Source organism: Choloepus didactylus, chromosome 17 (genome assembly GCF_015220235.1).
Source record: "Choloepus didactylus isolate mChoDid1 chromosome 17, mChoDid1.pri, whole genome shotgun sequence".
In the NCBI taxonomy this organism is placed as follows: Eukaryota; Metazoa; Chordata; class Mammalia; order Pilosa; family Megalonychidae; genus Choloepus; species Choloepus didactylus.
Window position 1 is genome coordinate 17,563,615 of NC_051323.1, and position 21,456 is coordinate 17,585,070.

The 21,456-nt window shown below is 50.7% G+C and overlaps 1 protein-coding gene across 1 annotated transcript in view; it reads left to right on the forward strand.

Annotated features, from left to right (window-relative positions):
• Positions 1–21,456, forward strand: part of SLC4A5 (solute carrier family 4 member 5) — a 101,674-nt gene that overhangs the window by 64,475 nt on the left and 15,743 nt on the right. The window contains exons 8-19 of the mRNA XM_037807107.1: positions 33–88; positions 3,209–3,366; positions 4,468–4,555; positions 5,514–5,668; positions 5,966–6,154; positions 7,363–7,537; positions 9,406–9,539; positions 10,164–10,435; positions 14,905–14,963; positions 17,468–17,668; positions 19,362–19,475; positions 20,834–20,995. Of these exons, the coding sequence (XP_037663035.1) occupies positions 33–88; positions 3,209–3,366; positions 4,468–4,555; positions 5,514–5,668; positions 5,966–6,154; positions 7,363–7,537; positions 9,406–9,539; positions 10,164–10,435; positions 14,905–14,963; positions 17,468–17,668; positions 19,362–19,475; positions 20,834–20,995 (1,763 nt within the window). The remainder of the gene's footprint in view (positions 1–32; positions 89–3,208; positions 3,367–4,467; positions 4,556–5,513; positions 5,669–5,965; positions 6,155–7,362; positions 7,538–9,405; positions 9,540–10,163; positions 10,436–14,904; positions 14,964–17,467; positions 17,669–19,361; positions 19,476–20,833; positions 20,996–21,456) is intronic.

Below are 21,456 nucleotides of genomic sequence, written 5' to 3' on the forward strand. Positions count from 1 at the left end.
CCCTGCCAGACCATCTTTTCCTTCTCTCCTAGGTCATGCCCAGAGCAGAAGCATGAACGATATTTCCCGCACACCAAACACAGACCAGGTAGTAAAAGCCCCACACTTGGCTGCCCTGGAGGGCCCTGGCGGGAAGGAGCCTTTGGTTTCTGAGACAGGGAGTCCCTACAGGTAGAACTCTCCCGTGAGGAAGCAGAAGTCCCCAGGAAGGACCCCGTTGGGTCCCCAGCCTGTCAGTCAGATGCTGACTGACCCCCCAGGTACTGACTCCATGCCCAGCCCTGGGAGGAGTAGGGGACGGAGAAGCGTGATCAGGGCCTGCTGTCACTAAGGTTGGAATTTATTGGAGAGAGAGGCCCACATAGTCTTACCTACACCTTGACCTGCAGCATCTTTAAAGATAGGCTGGGGATGTAGGCTGGCAGAGGGCAGGAAGTGGGACCTTCCCCCGGGGAGAACAGTGATAATTGATTAATTGGCCTGCCCAGCCGTGTGTCTGCATCCTCGGCTAGGGCAGGAGTGAGCTGTCCTTGTGTCCCACCAGAACCCCCTGGACGAGACTAGGTTGAGCCCAAGTTCTAAGGCCCACAGCTGGGGAACTCCCCGACTGTACTCTCTAGGGAAGCCCAGAGGAGGACCCCCGATTCCGGCCTCTGCACCTGTCAAGGGCAGGTGGCTCCACGGCCCCCTCGCCTGTGCCCCCGGGGGATAGGAAGAAAGGTGAAGACAGAAACCTGGAACCCGGTGGGGTGTCCTCAGGAGCTTGGTGACCTCCAGCTTAATGACCTCCAAGTTTGGTGGGAGGCAACCAGAAAGCAGTCCCTCGTATCAGTGTCACAAGGGTCCTCCGGTGGCTCAAATAGCAAAATAACAGCAGTAAGATTGACCAACTTTGCATGACGCCGGGCCAGTGTTTCCTGTGCATCATGAAGCTACTATTTTCCTCCTCATCTTACTGATGGGGACACTGAGGCAGCAAGCTGTTAAGTGACCTACTGGAGTTTCCATGGCCAAAAGGTGGCAGAACCATGATTTGAACCCAGGCAACCTGACCCTAGTGCCCTTAACTTGGGAGCCCTTTAGGAACAGGCGTTCTGGAATATTCGTTAGAAAAGAACACCACTTTATTATTGTCATGTACAACAGACAATGGAGCCATGATAAGAAAGCATTGCCTAGTAGAGGTCTTTCACCACCTATTTTAATGATCGTGTAAGTGGTAATAACAGCAACAGCTCTCACTTTACCAGGCAATGAGTCCCTGCTTTAGAAGTTTGAACCTGGAAACTAGCTCCAGCATCGAGCTCTCCTGGTACCCCATGCTACCTTGCTGCATCAGTTGTTTGTACGCTGGTGAGCTCCTGTGGGTGCCAGCCCAGAGGCCTTTGCTCTAGAGACTTTTTCTGCATCACTGGTTTGCCCCAAGCTAGGCTCCATGCCCGTCCTGGACTGGTGGGTCCCCAGCGAGCAAAGTGTAGATTCAGACAGCTTGGCTGTGCCACGGCGACTCGGCAGAGTTGGATCAGAATCCCCGTGGGTTCAGGAAGGAGGGTCAGCAGCATCCTAGGTGGACCCGCCCACATCTGGGCTGTCGCCAGGCCACGGTGGCCAGAAGGCCAGCATGTCCCCATTTCTGGGATGCCACCACCCCAGCCTCTCCACCAAACATGTCACAACCTGCAAGGAGGGACCAAGGCCCTGGTTCACCTCCTCTCCGTTTCTGGCTCACGAGTGTGTTGTTTTCACAGCATCATTCTGCTAGGCACTCCTGCCCACCCCATCTCTCCTGCCTACCCCGGACTCGCTCCCCACCTGATGCTTGGGGGCACGGAGCGGGCACAGGGGTGGTGACTGCCCTGGCACACCAAGCCCTCCCTCCTGCAGAACGCTGCTTGTTAATCAGCTGACCGTGCCTGGGACAAAGGGGCTTTTTGAGTCACAGGGACTCCTGCCCTTGCTTGTTCTTGCTATATTAGGACCCTTGGGGCTGTTGCTGGTTGCCCTGGTGGTTGTGGAGAGGTTTATTTTTTTTCCAATTGGATTTAAAAGATTATAAGGGAGCAGCCCTTGCTCGTGTGTCTCTCTGCGTGCTGCTAGGCCACCCAACTCAGTGTATCCCGTACCCTATGAGTCTAATCAGGAGATGGCCGTGGACCCAAAGGGCCATGCCAGGCCCCCAGCTGACACCTCCCCTGGGACAGGGAGACACACAAGGAACTGGGTCTTCACCGAGCTCCTGAGAATCGGACATTTCTATGCCCACAAGGAGAGGCAGAGGGGAATTGATGGGAAGATGGTGCTACCCACAGGATCTCTCTTAGGGCCCTGCCCTCTCCAAATGCTTCTTCTCCATCCTCCCTTTTCCAAATAATCTGTGTCCCCTTGCCCCTCCCCTTGCTGCCCATCATTCGAAGATATTATGGATTAAAGAGAGCTTGGGGGGCAGCTGGGGCCTTTTCACCATATCAGGGGGTCTCAGGAAGAATCAGTGTCTCACCCTCAGAAGAAGTCACACACCCAGAGGGCTTGTTGCCAGTCACTAGGGGCAGACCTACTCATTCTGCCTGTTTGACCTTCCTGCCCTGGACGGACACTAGTCAGAGGGACTGCAGGGAGGGCACCGTGTTCGTCTCATTGGGAAGTCTCAAAAGTTTTGAAAGTTTCCTTGGGATGTCCCCTGAGGTGGTCTGTGGGCGGGGAAGTCTCTCACAGACATGGAAGCATTCCTGTGAGTCAGGGAGCAGGTGGTGGAGGGAAAACAAAACCCATCAGCCCTGAGCAGAACAGGTTTTCTCCTTCCTGCAACCACCAAAGCCGAAGGTGGGGAGGGGAGGTCTTAGGGGCTGGAGTGTAAGAGCTAAGACTCTCGCTGGGAAGGCCTCGGGGAAGGAGGCCTGAGGTCCGGTGTTGGCAAGCCCCAGTGGTTCCACTGACTCCTCAGTTCACACTTCAACTGAGCAAAGTCTTCACCCATCAAAGGATGTCTTAGTGGTCAAGCCATGGCCAGTTCTTGGTTGCTGGGGTTGACCACCTTTGAATGTCCTCATCTAAAGAATGGGGGTGTTACTTCTTTCAGTCCTTGAGAAGTTCTGGGAGATGCTCTTACAGGTAGGTCTCTAAAGCTGTCTGAAGAGGAGTGAGGGAACCAGGGCTGAAAGCACTGGAAGTGGGAGCATCCATGGGTATCTTCTTTCCTTTCCCTGACTAGAGGAAAAACAAATTCATGAAGAAGATCCCCAAGCACTCAGAAGCATCCAATGTGCTGGTGGGCGAGGTGGACTTCCTGGATCAGCCGTTCATCGCTTTTGTGCGTCTCATCCAGTCCGCCATGCTGGGAGGGGTGACCGAGGTGCCCGTCCCCACCAGGTGAGCAGTCTCCGAAGCCTGTCCACCATGCCCACCCAAGATTCAGCCAACTGTCCAGGCAGGCAGCAGGCAGTGCTGCTATACACACCCCTAAAACACAGAAGGGAAATTGGAGAATTTGCTGGAGACTTTATTAAAGGTAATCACAAAAGGAAAGAAAGCCAACGGCTAGGAGAGACGCTGTTTAGTGGAGTTGGATGGCAAGTGTTCTAGTTTGCTAATGCTGCCAGAATGCAAAACACCAGAGATGGATTGGCTTTTATAAAAGGGGGTTTATTTGGTTACAGAGTTACAATCTTAAGGCCATAAACTGTCCAAGGTAACACATCAGCAATCAGGTACCTTCACTGGAGGATGGCCAATGGTGTCCAGAAAACCTCTGTTACCTGGGAAGGCACATGGCTGCCGTCTGCTCCAAGTTCTGTTTTCAAAATGGCTTTCTCCCAGGACGTTCCTCTCTAGGCTGCAGTTCCTCAAAAATGTCACTCTTAGTTGCACTTGGGGTATTTGTCCTCTCTTAGCTTCTCCGGAGCAAAAGTCTGCTTTCAACGGCCATCTTCAAACTGTCTCTCATTTGCAGCTCCTGTGCTTTCTTCAAAGTGTCCCTCTTGGCTGTAACAGCTTGGTCCTTCTGTCTGATCTTATATAGTGCTCCAGTAATTTAATTCAGACCCACCCTGAATGGGCGGGCCAACACCTCCATGGAAATAATCCAATCAGAGTCATCACCCACAGTTAGGTGGGGTGCATCTCCATGGAAACACTCAAAGAATTACAGTCTAATTAACACTGATACGTCTGCCCACACAAGATTACATCAAAGATAATGGTGTTTAGGGGACATAATACATTCAAACTGGCACAGCAAGTCAGTGGTGAGGATGCTCAAGGGGGAGCTTAGTGGATGTGGAAGAGGCAATTAAATATAGGATTCAAAAGAGGGAATGGGCAAGTATATGGCCAGTTAAGAAGTTAAGAATGCATACTGTTTATTACCAGTATCAATCCTTCTGCTCACTGGCTTCTCTTTTGCCTTCTCATTCTTATTTTCCTCCCATTCCTCTATCTTCTTTTTCTCCTCCTTCATCTTCCTTTTTGCAGATTTCTGTTCATACTGCTGGGACCTTCAGGGAGAGCAAAATCCTACAGTGAAATTGGCCGTGCCATCGCAACCCTCATGGTAGATGATGTAAGTTGTAACGAGAAGCATGTTTTCCTGTGTCAGGCACTGTGCCTGCTTTCCTTCCTCCCTTCATTTATCCAACGGGCACATTTGAGCACCTACTGTATACCAGGCCCTGTGCAAGACACTGAACAGTGTAAGAATCGGGCAATAGTCACTGTCCTTTAAGAGCACTGACCAAGTGGGAGAGACAGATCTATAATCATAAAATTAACCTTGTGCCAGCTCTGTCCAGGGGTTCAGGAAGGGTTCCACAGACATGGAGCGTTAAAGCTAAGGGCAAGCCCCAGTTAGAAGGGCACAGCACAATCCTAGGAGGCGAGAATTCCAGACAAAGGGAACAGGGGCCAAGGCAGAGAGATGGAGCAGCCAGATGGAAGTGGCCCCACGTAGGCTCAGTGTCAGATCTTCAAGGACAGGAGGCGACACTGGGGAGGTGAGCCAGAGACTACACCGAGCCTTGTTGGCAGAGCTGAGAGTAATAGAGAGCCAGGAGGACTTTAAACATGGGTGTGAGGTGATCAGATCTGTAATCCAGAAAGATCACACAAGAGGCAGTACAGAATGATACAAGCCGACCTTCTGAGGAGGACAGGATAGGAAGTAATAAATCAACTTGAAATATCTGAGCTGCTTGGACTGGATTCTGCAAAGGTTTCCTCAAGTGCTTGCTCTGGAAAACCAGAACCGGAAAGGATAAGTGACCACCAGGGTCCCAGGGCTAGACTGTGGGGACCCAGCCTTCAGATCTGGGAGGGCCTGGCTCCCCAGCTCTCCCAGGACACCATCATTCACCTGCTTTCCTCTGTTCTCCCTTTGGAAACTGAGAGCAAGTTGGCACCGGGAGCAGCAGTCCACGGTGGGTTCCTTTGAAGCTATGTGTGGCATGCTCCTGGGAAGCAGCTAAGGAAGGGGCCTGGGAAAGGGAGCTGACACGTCTCTTCTCTCCCCTCTGCTTTGCCAGCTCTTCAGCGACGTGGCCTACAAAGCCCGCAACAGAGATGACCTGATCGCGGGGATTGATGAGTTTCTGGATGAGGTCATCGTCCTTCCCCCAGGAGAATGGGACCCAAATATCCGAATCGAGCCCCCCAAGAAAGTGCCCTCTGCTGACAAAAGGTGTGTGTGTGAGTGGAGGGGTCGGCAAAGGGGCACAAAGGGAGCTTCAACTCTGTCGGTATCGTTTTATTTCTGCAAAATAATCGGAAGCAAATGTGGCTAAATGGTAACATTCATAAGATCCGGGTGACCCATGTGTGTGGGTGACGTTAGATCATTTTCTGTGTCTTTCCATGCATTTAAGATCTTTCAGAATTTCTGTTGGAGAGATGAGGATGCTCTGAGGGCGGTTCAGGAGGGGCGGGGCCCATCCCAAGAGTGGGAGCCCACCTCCCTGCGGCCACCTTCTCCTTCCAGGAAGTCCATGTTCTCCCTGGCTGAGCTGGGCCAGATGAACGGCTCCGTAGGCGGCGGTGGCGGGGCTGCGGGAGGCGGCGGTGGCGGCCCCGGTGGGGGCACAGGCGGGCCCGGCGGCGGGAGCAGCGCGGACGATGGAGAGATGCCGGCCATCCATGAAATCGGAGAAGAGCTCATCTGGACCGGAAGGTGGTCACCCAATGCCGGAGCATGACATCTGCCCTTCAGACTTGTCCTGATTGCCCACCTCGCTAGGAACCTTCCCCACTTGGGGCGCCCACTGCCAGGCGTGGGGTCTGATCCCTGCCCTCTTTTACTCCACGCACCGTCAAAGCCCCTCCTGGATCCTGCAGAAGCTGTTGGCTCGGGGTAGGGGGGCTCGAGAGATGGCAGGGAATGGAGGAACCCAAACTTTTCCCTAGATACCCTTTGGTACCTTTGGGTTTTTTTTTAAGACCTTATGTTAACTACTCAAAGAAGAGAAAGTTCGTGTGGCTTGGGTTTCTTTGCCAGCTCTTGGAGTAACTCAGATAGATCTAGAGTTAGGAAAGGACATGATCCTACAAAGCTATGTATAAATCATAACCTTGAGAACGGGAGTTGTGTTTTTTATGCCCTTGGATGGCTAGGTAGGCACTATGCCAATGATTCTCGACTAGGGTTGATTTTGCCCCGTTAAGGGACACTTGGCAATGCCCAGAGACATTTTTGTTTTCACAACTGAGGGACGTGGTGCTTCAGGCTCTAGTGGGTAGAGGCCAAGGATGTTGCTAAATATCATACAATGCACAGGATAGTCCCCAACAAAATAGAATTATCCAGTCCAAGATGTCATAAGTGCCGAGAATGTGAAACCCACATCCTAAGCACTATTTTAAGCACTATGAAAGATAGCATCCCCCACAGACACTGTCCCTAAACATAAAATTCACTACTCAGTTGTTCCGGAGAGCAAGGAAACCATTTATAAGGTTCTGAATCTGCCCTTGATGAATCAGTGTTATAATTGTGGATGTCTCTATCTCCTAAAGTTGGGCACACTTGCACTTCCCAAGCTCAGATGCCCTGCAGATGGTCAGGGATGTGAAAAGTTGCCATCTTTGGACTCCAGGATTCCATTCCCCATGGAATGCTGGTCTACCCCAAGACACGTTCCCTTCAAGCCTTCCCTCTCTCATCCAGGCTGTCCATGACTGTCCTTCCCAGGGTGGATGGTGTCAGCCATAAACTTTCAGTCCTTCATGATCTTGAATGTTCTGGTGGAAAGACCTGTGTCCACATCCAACCCCTAGTCCAGTTGCCTTCCTCAGCCCAGGCTTGGCAGGCTCCTAGAAATGGCCCTGCTCCCTGTACTGTAGCCTGTGGTGGGAAAGCTGCGCCTGGTGTGTCTCGAGCAGGTTCTTCGGTGGCCTGTGTCTGGATGTCAAGAGGAAGCTGCCCTGGTTCCCAAGCGACTTCTACGATGGCCTCCACATTCAGTCCATCTCTGCCATCCTATTCATCTACCTCGGCTGTATCACCAACGCGATCACCTTTGGTGGGCTCCTAGGGGATGCCACCGACAACTATCAGGTGTGTGCAAGCTGGGGAGGTGAGTGCAAACCTCAGTAGACTCTGCTGCCACCAGGTGGCGGTGAGGAGCCTATTCCCGTAATTCCGATGCCAAGGCTTGGGTTTCATCGACTGTCCAGATTCAGGCCATGACTTTTTATAAACCTTAAACCCTTCAAAAAATAATAATCATCTAATAATAGTAAAAGATCTCAGGCTAAATTACATCATTAAAAAAGGATGATGCAAATAGGTCAAGCTTTTAAATCACCTACTTTATTATTTAGTACTTTATAACCCTAGATACTTGAATGAACTTAATCAGCACAAATACCTGAGTTGTTATTTGCAGCCTTCTCCCCGCACATTGTTTTTAGCCAACCTTGAATTCTTAGCTTGGAGTTAAGACATTTTTACAAGGAGCGTAAACTGTTTTCATCACAATAACACAGGAAAACTTCATCTCAGCAGAGACACCAGCCCGCATCCCAGATGGGGGCCACTCCCAATGGGGACCTTTGGGGGTAGAGCCCATGGTAAGCGCAGAGCACCAAAGCAAAGACCCTTCTGTCTCCTACCTCTCTCCTGGGCTTCAGATCCAATATCCAGCTTCCTCCTGGGCAGGTCCACACGGCTGCCCCTCAGGGGCCCCCACTCACATGTCCACATTGCACTGATCATCCTCCTTTCAGACTTGCTCCCCAGGCCTTCCCCAGCTCAGCGAGTGACACCACAGCTCACCCAGCTGTGCACGCCAGAAACTAGGCATCATCCTCACGCCTCCCCTCGTGGCCCTTGTGGCACGGTCCGTACTTGCCTCTCAAGCCTCCCCTCCTGCAGCATTCCCGCCCCCACTCACCTACTGTCTTGCACTCTGTTTTCCATCCATCCTGATCACCTGTCAGTTGTTCACATGCCTGCTTCCTTCAGCTCCTGTCTTTGTACATGTTTTTCCCTCTTTCTGGAACGCTCTTTTTCAGTGTTCCACTTACCTTATTCTCCCGATCAATTCCCTACTCATTCTTTGGGTCTCAGCTTCCACGTTTCTACTTTCATGGAGGACCCCTTACCCCTTCACTCCTCCTGTGTGCTCCTAAGGCACCTTGAACCTACCTCAGCTTGACACACTCCTTGGAGGGGTTCTCAACCAGGGCAATTTTGTCCCTGTCCTCGAAAGACATTGGGCAACAGCTGGAGACAGTTTGGGTTGTTGTAACTGGGGGAGGGGGTGCTATTGTCATCTAGTGGTAGAGGCCAAGATGCTGCTAAACATCCTACAATGCACAGGACGGCTCCTGCAGCAAAGAATTGTCTGGCCTGAAACATAAATAGTGCCAAGGTTGAGAAACCCTGCTCTATGGAAATTGTCTGGTTACTTACCTATATCTCCCACTAGCCTGAGGGTGCATTATCATGTTCACTGATGGGTCCCCAATACCTAGCACAGTAGTAGGTACTTGATGGATTTTTGAGTGGCGAATGAATGGACTGACCTCTACAGCCTAATAAGTACCTAATGAATGTTTGGATGAATGGGTGGATGGATGGACAGATGGAATGAGAGTAGACTGGACATGGGGGCAAGCACATCCATTGGCAGCCCTGTTTTCTAGTTCCCAGGGTGTCAAAAAGAAGTCACACAGGACCTTTATCCAAGTGAAACTAGAGAGAGTGACACTGGTGATGGCGGGAGTGGGAGGCTGTGGAGTGGGAGACAGAGAGGAGAATTTGAGGAGCAGAGGGCCCTTGAAAAAGGCAGACATAGGAACCTGAGAATAAAGAATGAGTACTGCGGCCTTGGCCCTTGACAAGGTAGCTGGCATCTAGTCTGTGCCGAGAGGCCTCTTTTCCTGCCTCCACCAGAGCCTCACACCTCCTTGAATCCCCAGGGAGTGATGGAGAGCTTCCTGGGCACTGCCATGGCCGGCTCCTTGTTCTGCCTCTTCTCGGGACAGCCTCTCATCATCCTCAGCAGCACGGGGCCCATCCTCATCTTTGAGAAGCTCCTCTTTGACTTCAGCAAGTAGGTCCCCTTGGAGCCCCCAGTGCCTGCCCTGACACTTGGGGCTGAGCCCAGAGCAGTCGGTTGCGGCCCAAGCAGGGGAACAGCCAAAAGCCATCTTGAGCTATGGGAGGGGCTGCCAGGTGGCCCCTCCTAGCTCCTTCCAGCTCCCTGCCTTTAAGCCATCTTAGTGCACATTAGCACCACCCATAGGGTGGAATCCAGGCAGGACAAGAGGAGAAAATTCAAACCACTCTGCTTGTGAGCAGTTATGACCTGAAAGTCAGTGTGATATAGTGGAAGCTGGGCTGGCTGTCAGCAGCTGCTCGCTGACCTGGGCAGATCACATCACACTCCAGGCTCCTTTGCTTCCTCTGCACCATGAGGGTTTGGAGTAGACATTTTCTAAGATCCACTCCAACTCTGACATTCCAAACTTCTCTGTTTTTCATTCACTCTTGGTGTTCTTTACCAAACATGAGCACTGAGGGGTCTTGGCCCCATCCTGCCACCCCCAAAGATCCTTTCCCAGAATTCTTAAAGACCAGACAACTCTACTTGAGAATTCACTTGGGGTGGGCTGGGTTGCTGAGTGCAGCTGGAAGCCCTGGGCTGGAGGCCCCTTGCCTTCCCTCTGCCTTCCAGAGGCAATGGCCTGGACTACATGGAGTTCCGCCTCTGGATTGGCCTCCACTCAGCCGTCCAGTGCCTCATCCTGGTAGCCACAGATGCCAGCTTCATCATCAAGTACATCACCCGCTTCACCGAGGAGGGCTTCTCCACCCTCATCAGCTTCATCTTCATCTACGATGCCATCAAGAAGATGATCGGCGCCTTCCAGTACTACCCCATCAACGTGGACTTCAAGCCTGACTCCATCACCACCTACAAATGCGAGTGTGTTGCTCCTGACACAGGTGACCGGTAACCCCCAACATGCCCTGGAGCTCCCACCCAGCCACCCACAGCTCTTTACTTAAATGCAGGAGAGTAAGCCTGCTTGAGAGGGGCTGTGCAACCAAAGCCTCACTGTCCCAAAGGAGCAAATGCAGGGCCTTGAACCTTGTTTTTGGAAGGAAATCAAGAGAACAGTAGCTCTAATAAGGGTCACAGTGCTAGCACCCAGAGTTATAATCAGGAGAGAGCGGGGAGACCCCAGGAAGAGAGGAAGGGATGCTTTGCCTCTGTGTGGGGGGTGATGTGGAGGCTGCTTCTGTCAGGGATGTTGCCCAGGGGTTCCTGCTCCAGGCCAGAGGGAGGCCTGACAAGGCCTAAGGTCCCTCCCAACCCCAGGAGTGCATGACACCAGGAGTTCTGTCTGACACCCTCCTGCCATTGTATTCACCCAGCTAAGACCACATCACAGGGGTGAACATTCTGACAAATGGGAACCTGGCCAAGGACAAGGGTCTGGCCACCACGTCATTCAAAGGACAGTTGGAGAACCTGGGGTTTATTCATCCATTTGGGAATACGAGAGGTATGGGGAGAACTGTCAGGTCACAGAGGGGCCAGATTCAACTTTGCAACTACAGGGTGCAGAATGAGGACTGAGGGGCAGACGCTCCAGGGAGCCAGATGCTAGCTGGAAAAACTTACCGTGCTGGGAGCTGCCACCATGGGAGGCATCAGCCCCCTTGGGTAGAGTTATCTGGACACTAACTGGGTGTCCATCTGTCAGGGTGTTATAAAAAGGATTCCCACATTGGGTAGGAGACTGAATCAACCATCTGGTCAAACTGATGGTACTCAGTGCCATTGCTGAGGAGTTCCTTCTGGCCAAAAACATGCCATTTATAGAGTTAGGGCATAAAGCAGGAACTTCCCATAGAGTCTGAGCCCCTGGCCTCCCTCACCTTCATAATCACACCCCTGAGAGCCTTCAGCAGGATGTGGCTACAGTGCCCAGGTTGCCTACAGAGCAGGAGCCAGAGATCCATCCACACATCTCCAAGCACTGCAAGACTGGGCTCAGAGGGAGCAACCTGAGGTCCTAAGACTGCTTGGGTCACACGAACCTCAGTTTCCCTAGCTGAAATAGAGGGATTTCAATGCTGGCCCTGCCAATTGCATGGGATTTGTGAGGTTTTCAAATCTATCCCCTGATTGGGTTGGAGGAAATAAGTAGATATTGGGTTGTTCAGCCCATTAGTACATCCTGTCAATCAAAAATTAATCATAAGTCAATCAAAAATATTTGCTACACGATTATTCCGCACCCTACTTTGGGCCTTGTGGAAGATGAAGGCGTCCTGCCCTCGAGGACATTAAGTCTGGTTGTGCCCCCTCTCCCTGTGTCACTGTGCTGACTGTGTAAAGAAGTCTAGACAATTTTTTTCCTAATCCTTTCTTTTCTATCATCAATTTTGAGTTATTCCATTTTAAAACCCAATAATAGGTGTAACTATTCTTTGTCCTGAGCCAGGACACATTGCCATCCCGTGACATCAGAGAAGATCCTACCTGCCAGCCCTTTTCATTCCTTCCCCAGAACAAATGTCGCCTCTGTAGGCTGAACCCCATCAGGGCACTCGCATTTGCTGCTTTCACCCTCTACACTGTGGATTCATTGCATTGTACACCAATTGTTCCAGTTTGCTAATGCTGCCGTTAAGCAAAATACCAGAAATGGATTGGCTTTTGTAAAGGGGGTTTATTTGGTTACAAAGTTCCAGTCTTAAAGCCATCAAGTGTCCAAGGTAAGGGGAACCTTCACTGGAGGATGGCCAATGCTGTCCAGAAAACCTCTGTTAGCTGCGAAGGCACGTGGCTGGCATCTGCTTCAGAGTTCTGATTTCAAAATGGCTTTCTCCCAAGACGTTCCTCTCTAGACTTCAGCTTCTCTCCAAAATGTCACACTTAGTTGCTCTTGGGACGTTTGTCCTCTCTTAGCTTCTCTGGAGCGAAAGTCTGCTTTCAAAGGCTGTCTCCAAAATGTCTCTTGCAAGCTGCATCTCCTCTCTCAGCTCCTGTGCATTCTTCAAAGTGTCCCTCTTGGCTGTAGCAAGCTCGCTCCTTCTGTCTGAGCATATATTGCTCCAGTAAACTAATCAAGGCCCACGCTGAATGGGCGGGGCCACACCTTCATGGAAATTATCTAATCAGAGTTATCACTTACAGTTGGGTGGGTCGCATCTCCATGGAAACACTCAAAGAATCACAATCTAATCAGCACTAATACATCTGCCCACCCAAGATTGTGTCGAAGACAATGGCATTTTGGGGGACATAATACATTCAAACTGGCACACCAATGTTCCTACAAATGCAACTTTTAGAAGCACATGTCCTTGAGCTCTTTTAGAAACAGTATAACTTCTGGGGTCAGATGTGGGGCTGTGGCTATCTGTCCATAGGAGAAACCAAAGCCCAGGGGCACCCTAGGAACAGGGGATGTAGCAATATATAGGGTGGGACTCAAGGGGCATAATGAAGGCCACTTGCCTCCAAACAGCTTCCCCTCGGGCTTGCCCAGGTCCCTGCTGTTGCCTCATTCCTTTGGGGTTCATTGTTACTGCTGGACCACCAGCATCAGCACCATCCGGGAACTTACTAGAAATGCAAATTCTTGGGCCCCACCCTAGATCTGAATCAGAAACACTGATGGTAGGGCCTGCATTCTGTGTATTAACAAGCTCTCCAGGTGATTCTGATACAAGCTCAAGTTTGAGAATCACTGCTATATTGAACTATTAATTAGTAATACTGAACTATTGTTAGCCACTGACCCAAGTGAGATTCAATTTTAATTTCCTCACAGAGAGTAATTGAACTGGAACCAGGACAAGTTGATGAGGAAAATATGGAAAGGAAAGTTCTAGACATTTAGGAGACTGGGGAGGGGACAAGTAACTGAGAGGGGTTTTGTTTCCCAGTCCATGGGCCACGTGGGAGTACTGTCTTTTCAAATTTAATTTTGTTCCAATGTAACTGGTTTGTATTCTGTTTATCACTGCTGCACACTAATTTGGCTGCTTTCAATCCCAAGTGAGTACCACTTTGTGAACACTAGAATTTTAAAATATTTGATACTCAGACACTTGCTGAAATTTTTCCTGTTCTATTTCTTTTGTCTTCATCTCAAAGTGGCTTTCAGATAAACCATACAAAGTTTGTGATATAAAAGAATAGATAGCCCAGGTAAAAGACATCAAAGGAATGTCTGGTTCTGAAAAAGCTGGTAGTGGAATGGCGTCTGAACTCCCCAGGCTCAAGGATTAGCTGGGAGCTCTCTAGACGAGTAGGTAGCTCTAAGTCTGACTTCTTCCCCACCTTCTCCATCTCCTTCATTAGTTGTTTGTCATGTTCTTTTGGTCAATTAAGTGAAAAAAGGCAACAGATGTCCCTGATTTCTAATAAGTAAAGCTTTCTTCAGAACATTTGTAACAAACCTCTGGGTTTGTAGAGCTTCTAAGAATAAGCTGCCTTGGTTCAAGGCTGATCTCCTTGGCCACCTGCAGCCCCAGCTGTCGCCGTACTTAGCAACACAGAGGGAGCCTGAGATTGCGCCCTTGTGGACTGCTTGCTGAAGAGTGGGGGAAGCTGCAAGAATCTCTTCTGCCCTCTGGGTTCCTAACTACCTGAAGGCAGCCAGCAGGAGCCAAACGGAGCTTACAGTGCATTCCAGACCGGCTCACAGAGTAAGGTGGTCCCCCACTCCCCCTCCCCAAACTGGCTGCATTGGAATTGCTGGGTCTCAGAGGAGGGCGGTGAGGAGCACCTGGTCCTTCTCCTCCACTCGTGCAGCACAGGAACGAGGGAGGGCAAATGGCAACCGTCCAAGAGCCTGGCCTTGGATGGGCTCTTCCCTCTGAGCGGGAAACAAGCGAGGCAAGACCAAGAGGAAAAGGGCAGAGTGGGAGGCTCTGCACAGAAACCAAAGGAGGGTGGTTAGGTCCCCTCTCAATGTACGTAGCTCTGCCAAGTATGACATGTGTGAACTTGGGCAATGGGCAAGTTACTTAATCTCTCTGTGCCTCAGTTACTTCATCTGTAAAATGGGGAAACTTTGTGGGGACTTGGTGACACAACAAGCCACTGTGTGTAAGAATTCTGCATAGCATGGGGCAAAGAGTAGTTTCTTTGAAAATGTTTTTAAGGATAACAGCATGGATATGGGGCCAGGGGCCACAGGGATTCACCAGGCACATTATTGACCCCCTTGTCTCAGCACTTTGTCTTAGTACTGGATTCTTATTTCAGTTTTCAACACTAGTCCTTCAGAGGCAGGTGGGAGCCAGCCCGGCCCGGCCCACTGGTCCATCACAGCTGTGGCCTGGGCCCCTCACTGGCAGTCTCAGCCACTCGGTGGCAGGGTGGGGGGTGTGTGTGCTGTGATGAGCTGCCCCCACAATAAAAGCTGACCATGTCTTCTGCTCATCCGCAGCGAATGCAACCACGTTCAATGCTTCAGCCCCACTGTCACCAAACACCAATGCGTCTCTGGTGAGTCGACTTCTCTTATGTCAGACATTCAAGTACTTCTGTTGGGGTGAGGGAGCCAGGAAACAGTTGTGGCCACCCAGCCTTGCAGAGGTCCCATGCAGAGTTGCTCTCAACCCAGCTGCACGACAGGTCAACTGCAGAGCTTTGTGAAAGCATACCTTGCTTTTAGGTCTGTGCTCTAAAAATCCCATTGTCACAACAAACCTTATTCTGTTAAATTCATGTGCATAAATATGATATGATCTATATAAATATATACAAATGAAGGGGAGGTAGAGGTGAAGGAAGGTAAATAGGTCTGCCCAAACAAAGCTGTAAAGAAAGCTTCCCATTTATCTTTCTATCTTCTGCATTCTCTTTCCACCTGGGACCCACAGTTCCCACTCCCCCAGCCCCAGAAAGTTTATCCATGCCCCTCCCCTTGCTGTACCTGATCTGTACTTTGTGCTCAGTAGCCCCTCGAGTCCCCAGGGCCCCGGATCTGGTCTGCCTTTCCCCTAGTGGGTGAGTGGTGGCCTTCAGGAAGTGGCCCCACAGCCCAATTGGCTCTAACAGGAGGAATTTCAAAAGTAGGCAGGCCTAGGGGAGGCTTTTGGAATTTTCATGCCCCTGAAGTTGCTCTTAAATGACCCCTGCACAGCAATTAACTGCTGTGCCTATGCAACTTAATCTAAGGTTTTTCAAACATCTGGTTTTGAGGGGGGTAAGAGCAGAGTCAGTCAACACCCACTCCTGAATACCTTCAGTGTGCAACGTGCTGAGTGCACTGTGAGGGCTAAAAGACGTAAGAAGCAGGCGTGGGCCCTGCCCTCAACCTTGATTTGAATGTGCTTGTGGAGACGAACCTGAAAAACTGTTGGGCAGCATAAGCAGGATGTACCAAGCATCAAATATGGCCGTCAGGACTTCCAACCTTGGAGGCAGGAGAGACAGACTCCTGCAAGCTAGAGAGGTCAGGAAAGCCTCACAGAGAAGGTGGAATGTGATCCAGTCTTCAAGGTTGGTGAGAAGTTGGTTCAGTAGAGAGAAATGCATTCCAGGCCGAGGGAACAGAGTAAACAAAAAAAGGGCAAAAGAGCAAAACCTGTTTAGAAGACAATAAGTGAACTAGTTTGCTGAGATGGGTAGGGATGGGGGACCAAACAGTGACAAGAGATGAGGTAAGAAGGAGATGTTGGGCCAGATGATGGGAGTTGTAGAGGAATGCCACAATCCAGGGGGCACTTTTAATTGCTTCAGTGATTGAGGGGTGCAGCTGACACTCAGTAGGTGGAAGCCAGAAATGCAAGAAATTCCTATGTAAGATAGGTGCATACTATAAAGAATGGTTTCTGACCTCCTTACTTATTGCTGCATAACAAACCATCCCAAAACCTAGTGGGTTAAGGCAGCAGCAATTATGACTCTCATGCTTCTGTGAGTTGGCTGGCTGTTATGCCGCTGGGCTCACCGGGGCTCAGTCTGTGGCTGTATTCAGCTGGCAGGTCTGCAGGGGCCTGGGATCTCTCTCCACATGGATTTTGCATACTGGGCCTCTTCATAGCCTGGTAGTCCTGGGCTTCCAAGAAGCTACGAGCAGAAGCTGCAAGGCCTCTGGAGACCTTGACTCCAGAACTTGCTCATTTACTTCTTCCTCATTCTGTTGGTCTAAGCCAGTTAAGGGCCAGCCCAGATCCAAAGGGTGGAGAAATAGACTCCACCTTTTGATGGGTGAGCCACCACTGTTACAGTGTAAAGGAACGTGGACACAGAGGCATGATTCACTGGGGACCGTTATTATAACAAATTTCCACACTTCTCTAATCTTGTTTATTCATTATCACAAGTTACAGTCATCTGAATACTTCTTTACGTAGCAGTTCCTGAATATTTACACATCAAGCTTTAAAATATATGTTAAATGCTATTATAAATTACTTTCCTTTTATTCCTCCTTTTATGACACTTAGGAATATGTATATAATATAAATATAAGTATGTATGTGTGTGTGCATGTGTGTGTATCTATAGTTTGTTTTGTATGCCCTGGATTTGAGGCATCTAGGAGACCAGGGGGAAAGCGACTGAAGGGACCCAGAGAGACCTGTAAAGGGTGGGAGCACCAGAGGGTCAGAGAAGGAAGGGAAAGAATAAATGTCAGACGCACTGGGAAGGAGGGGCTATAGGACTGTGATGGGAGCCAGGGCTGCTAAGGGAGAGGACATCCCACGCTCTGAGCTTTTCCTCTTTGTCAACAAAGCAATGCATCCTAGAACATGACGAGGAAACACATCGGCTCCTAATCTTCCCAGGGAGCCACCTGCTTGTCATTCCTTGAACGAGCCTGTCCCCAGGAACACCTCCAAGTTGCTGAGGGCACCACTGTGGGACAGGAGGGCTGGGGCATCTCAGAGGGCGGTGGGGGGTGTGGGCTGCCTGGAACTGCAAGCGGGGAGGCTGGGCTTGGACACCCCCAACCCGCCAGGGAGGCCCTGACCCTTTCTCTCCTGTGCTTGGTCCCCAAGTACAACCCCCTTAACCTCACAGCGTTGGACTGGTCCCTGCTGAGCAAGAAGGAGTGTCTGAACTATGGTGGGCGTCTGCTCGGGAATTCCTGCCAGTTCATCCCAGACCTCGCACTCATGTCCTTCATCCTTTTCTTTGGGACATACTCCATGACCCTGACCCTGAAGAAGTTCAAATTCAGCCGCTATTTCCCTACCAAGGTAAGCTCGCCCTACAGTTAGGAGGGGACCTACGGACAGACCAGAAGGAAGGTACCCACTGAGACTCCCCAAGAAGATCCCAGTCCACTGACTGGGATGACACCACATCAACACCAGCCCACGGAGGTTTTCCAAGTTCTTGTTGCAAAGAAAGTCAATCACTGAATAGAAGATATTTAAACACCTATGGCCACAAAAGGTCATATATGATAAAGAGAAAAGCAGACAACCCAATAGAAAATGTGCCAGAGATTTCAATGGTCACCTCAAGAGGAAAGTCAAATGGCCGTACTGAGCATGATGGAGAATGAGCGATATCCACAAAAGTTAATGGAGAGAGAAAGCAAAGTTTATATTATTTGAAAGTACAAAAGCAACCCATAGAAGGATTTTGAAAACAACCATCCAAGATTGGGAGTGAGGAAGGGGCAGCAGGTTTGGTGTAAGTAAGGTGAATCCTTATCAATAGATTATGCCTTAAATTAGTAAATCAAAGTATAGAAGTATAAGCTTATTATTTAACAACACGGAGGAACGAACTGAAATCAAGCAAACATAAGTGGATGTACCTAGAAGGTAGACCGGAACAAGAAAGGGTGAGGTGGGGAACTTTGCTTTTCACTTTAAGCCTTCTTATGTGATTTCAGTTTTTAATCAAATATATGTATTATTTTAATAACAATTGTAAAGGGTAGTAGGGGATACAGGAAAATAATTCAATTGGCTATATCACCTCCCCTGCTGTTCCTAACTTCTTTCCCAGTTGTTTTTCTGGAAATTTCTATCTCTGAATGGATTTTTAAAAGGTGGCAGGGTGAACAGCAGGAGACCCTCCTCTGCCCTGAGATCTCTGGGGAGTGAGCTGGTGTGAAAGGGCTGGAGGGCACTGAGTCAGAAATGGCTGGGAGGGGAGTTCCAGAACCTGGCCAAGGAAGGGCTTCCTGAAAACAGGGGAGCACAGGTCTGAGGACTTTTAGGGACTGTATTAGTTAAGTTCTCTAGGGAAACAGAATCAACAAGAGATATCTATAAATATAAGATTTTATAAAAGTGTCTCACGCAAAACCAGGCTTCTGGTTTATTAACCAGCCACAAATGTCCTTGCAGTAATGGTTAGGCCAGTGCTTGCTTGACCAGACACCTGGACACCATCACCAGGCCAAGTTGACACATGAACCTAACCATCGCAGGGACGGAGATCCGAGAGTAGCCAGGGGTCCCCAGTGGGATTGGGGGAGCCTCCCTCCTAGCCCAGGTGGGAGTACAGCAATCTGTCACACATTTTTAGGAGTAAGAATTTCCTTCAGAGTTCAACTCTCTGCCTCACAACACCTTATAGGTGGCCCAGTTAAGTCTGTCCTACCAAAAATGCCTTTGGCAGTGGATGCCCATGGCCATGTGGATAACAGCAACTCCCACTTCCGCCACTGTGTGCTGAGCACCCTTCATATGTCACAGTTCACTTAGAACCACCAGGTAGGTGCCATCATTATCTCCATCTTTCTGGTGAGGAAACAGAGGCTCAGAGAGGTGATGCAGCTTCCCCAAGGTCACACAGTTAGCAAGAGGCAGAGCCAGGGTCTGCTGAGTTCAAAGACCAAGTTCTTAACCATTCTCCTCTCTCCTGCCTTAGGACTGGGTCTGCCTTGAGCTGGGTGGGTGCTTTGCCCACTTGCTCATCTCCTTTCCACAGGTCCGGGCTTTGGTGGCTGACTTCTCTATCATCTTCTCCATCCTGCTCTTCTGTGGAATCGATGCCTGCTTCGGCCTGGAAACCCCCAAGCTGCACGTGCCCAGCATCATCAAGGTTTGCCCCTCACCCCAGTGCTGTGAGCTCCCTCTGCCTGCCCAACAGTGGCAGGGCCTTTCCCCTCGGCACTGATCAAGCTTTCTTCTCCTCTCAGCCAAGGGCCCTCAGTGATCCTCTGTGTATGCTTCCAGGGGTGCAGTCCTCCCAGATCTACCTACAGGGGCAGGGGAGGGAAGTGAAGGGGTACCCCACCCCACCCCCCACAGCCCCAATAACTTTCTAAAACCTGGAAATGGTACAATGGGACATGATCCCAATGAAATCTTGCTTTGTGGTCTTGAGATGGGGAAGGTGCTGGGATCCACCCTTTGACCCTGCTGAATCCCCTTCCTTCCACTTGGGGGCCTCCAAGTCCCTGGCGGATGGTGGTCTACAGGCCAGGCCAACTGGGATCTGCTGAAAACCAGCTCTTGGCGCAGTGGTTCTTCTGCTCTAAGCTGGCCCTGGACCAGGATCACATCATCCCCTGGGAACTTGTTAGTAACACAAGTTCTCAGCCTTACCCCAAACCTATGGAATCACAAACTGTGGGGTGGGGGTGGGGTGGGGGGTTAGTGGGGGGAGGGGCCAGTAGCAGTCTGTGCTTTACAGCCTTCCAGGTGATTCTGAGTCAGGCCTTAGTTTGAGAACTGCTGCCTCAGGTACTACCTGTTAGTCCGAAGTCATAGCCATTTCCTTGTAGCTAAGTCCCCACAGGGAGTGCCCGCCATGTAAACTGGGGTGGGGGGGTCCAGGTTCTAGAACTCACCCTCCCTGCCTTTGCAGCCTTGAGATATTATTTCAGGGTTCACCTGAAGTAGCTTATGTTTCATACAACTAGTGTTGGTCATTAAAATTAAAGCTCCCCCTTCCCTTAAATGAAACCAAAGATAAACTTCAGCCCAGTTCTTGCACAGATAGTACCTTATTCTCAAAATGCAGGTCTGAATTGATGGAAATCTTCAGTGCTTTACAGACAATTCTAATGCTCCACAGACAGGTGACTCAGAGGAGAGGAAGAAGCGAAAGGTGGTCCATGGAAGTTCTTTCTTCTTCCTTAATAGGTCTCATTTCGGCTTTGTTATTTTCTGATTAGGGGCTACAGCTCTTTCTCCAGCCACAGCCTGGCTCCTCATCTCCCTACTTCCCAGCTAATCCCAGCACTACTGAAGCAAATTATTTCCCTATCCTGCAAACACCCCCTGTGTTCCTTCTCCTTCCCATCTGGCCTGCCTCCTTGGTCTCTTTAAAGTTGCAGGTGCCTAATAGCTTCGAGGGGAGAGATGGCGGGAAGGGCAGGGCGAGGGGCCCCTGGGCCGGTCAGTGGCCCGGCCGTGGGAGAGCGGACAGGGCGCCTCTCCTTTGCTCCCGCTCAGCCCACACGGCCTGACCGCGGCTGGGTGGTGGCCCCCTTTGGGAAGAACCCATGGTGGGTGTACCCGGCCAGCATACTGCCCGCCCTGCTGGTGACCATCCTGATCTTCATGGACCAGCAGATCACGGCCGTCATCGTCAACAGGAAGGAGAACAAGCTGCGGGTAAGCCTCTGTCTTCCCAGAACGTCAGGAGGAGCAGGGGAGGGAGATGACGCTTCTGTCAATATTTTGGGCCATTTGTGAAGGAAAACATGAATCCAGACTAGATTTCTACTTGGTGTGCGTTGGAGGGGGCGTGGGAGAATGTAGCCTCTAGGTGCAAGTAAAGCCAGCAGGGCCAGTGTGACTTGATCCGAAAGCCAAAGGGTCCAGAGGAGCCCAGGGTTGGGCCCTGGGTGCAGGCCCCTTGCCTCTCCCTAAGTGACCCTCTGGCTCTGCGCCTCCTGGCAGTGACTCTGGGAGTCTGAGCGGATCCTGATGGGGTGTGGACCCAGAGCTTCCTCAGCCCTCCTGGGCCCTGCCACTCCCTCCCAGCCCCTGGGTCTGAGGAGGGTCAGGCTCCCCCACCCCAGTCCAGAAGACTCTGTGCCAAGTCTAGGGTCTGTCCCAGCTGGGGCCCTTCA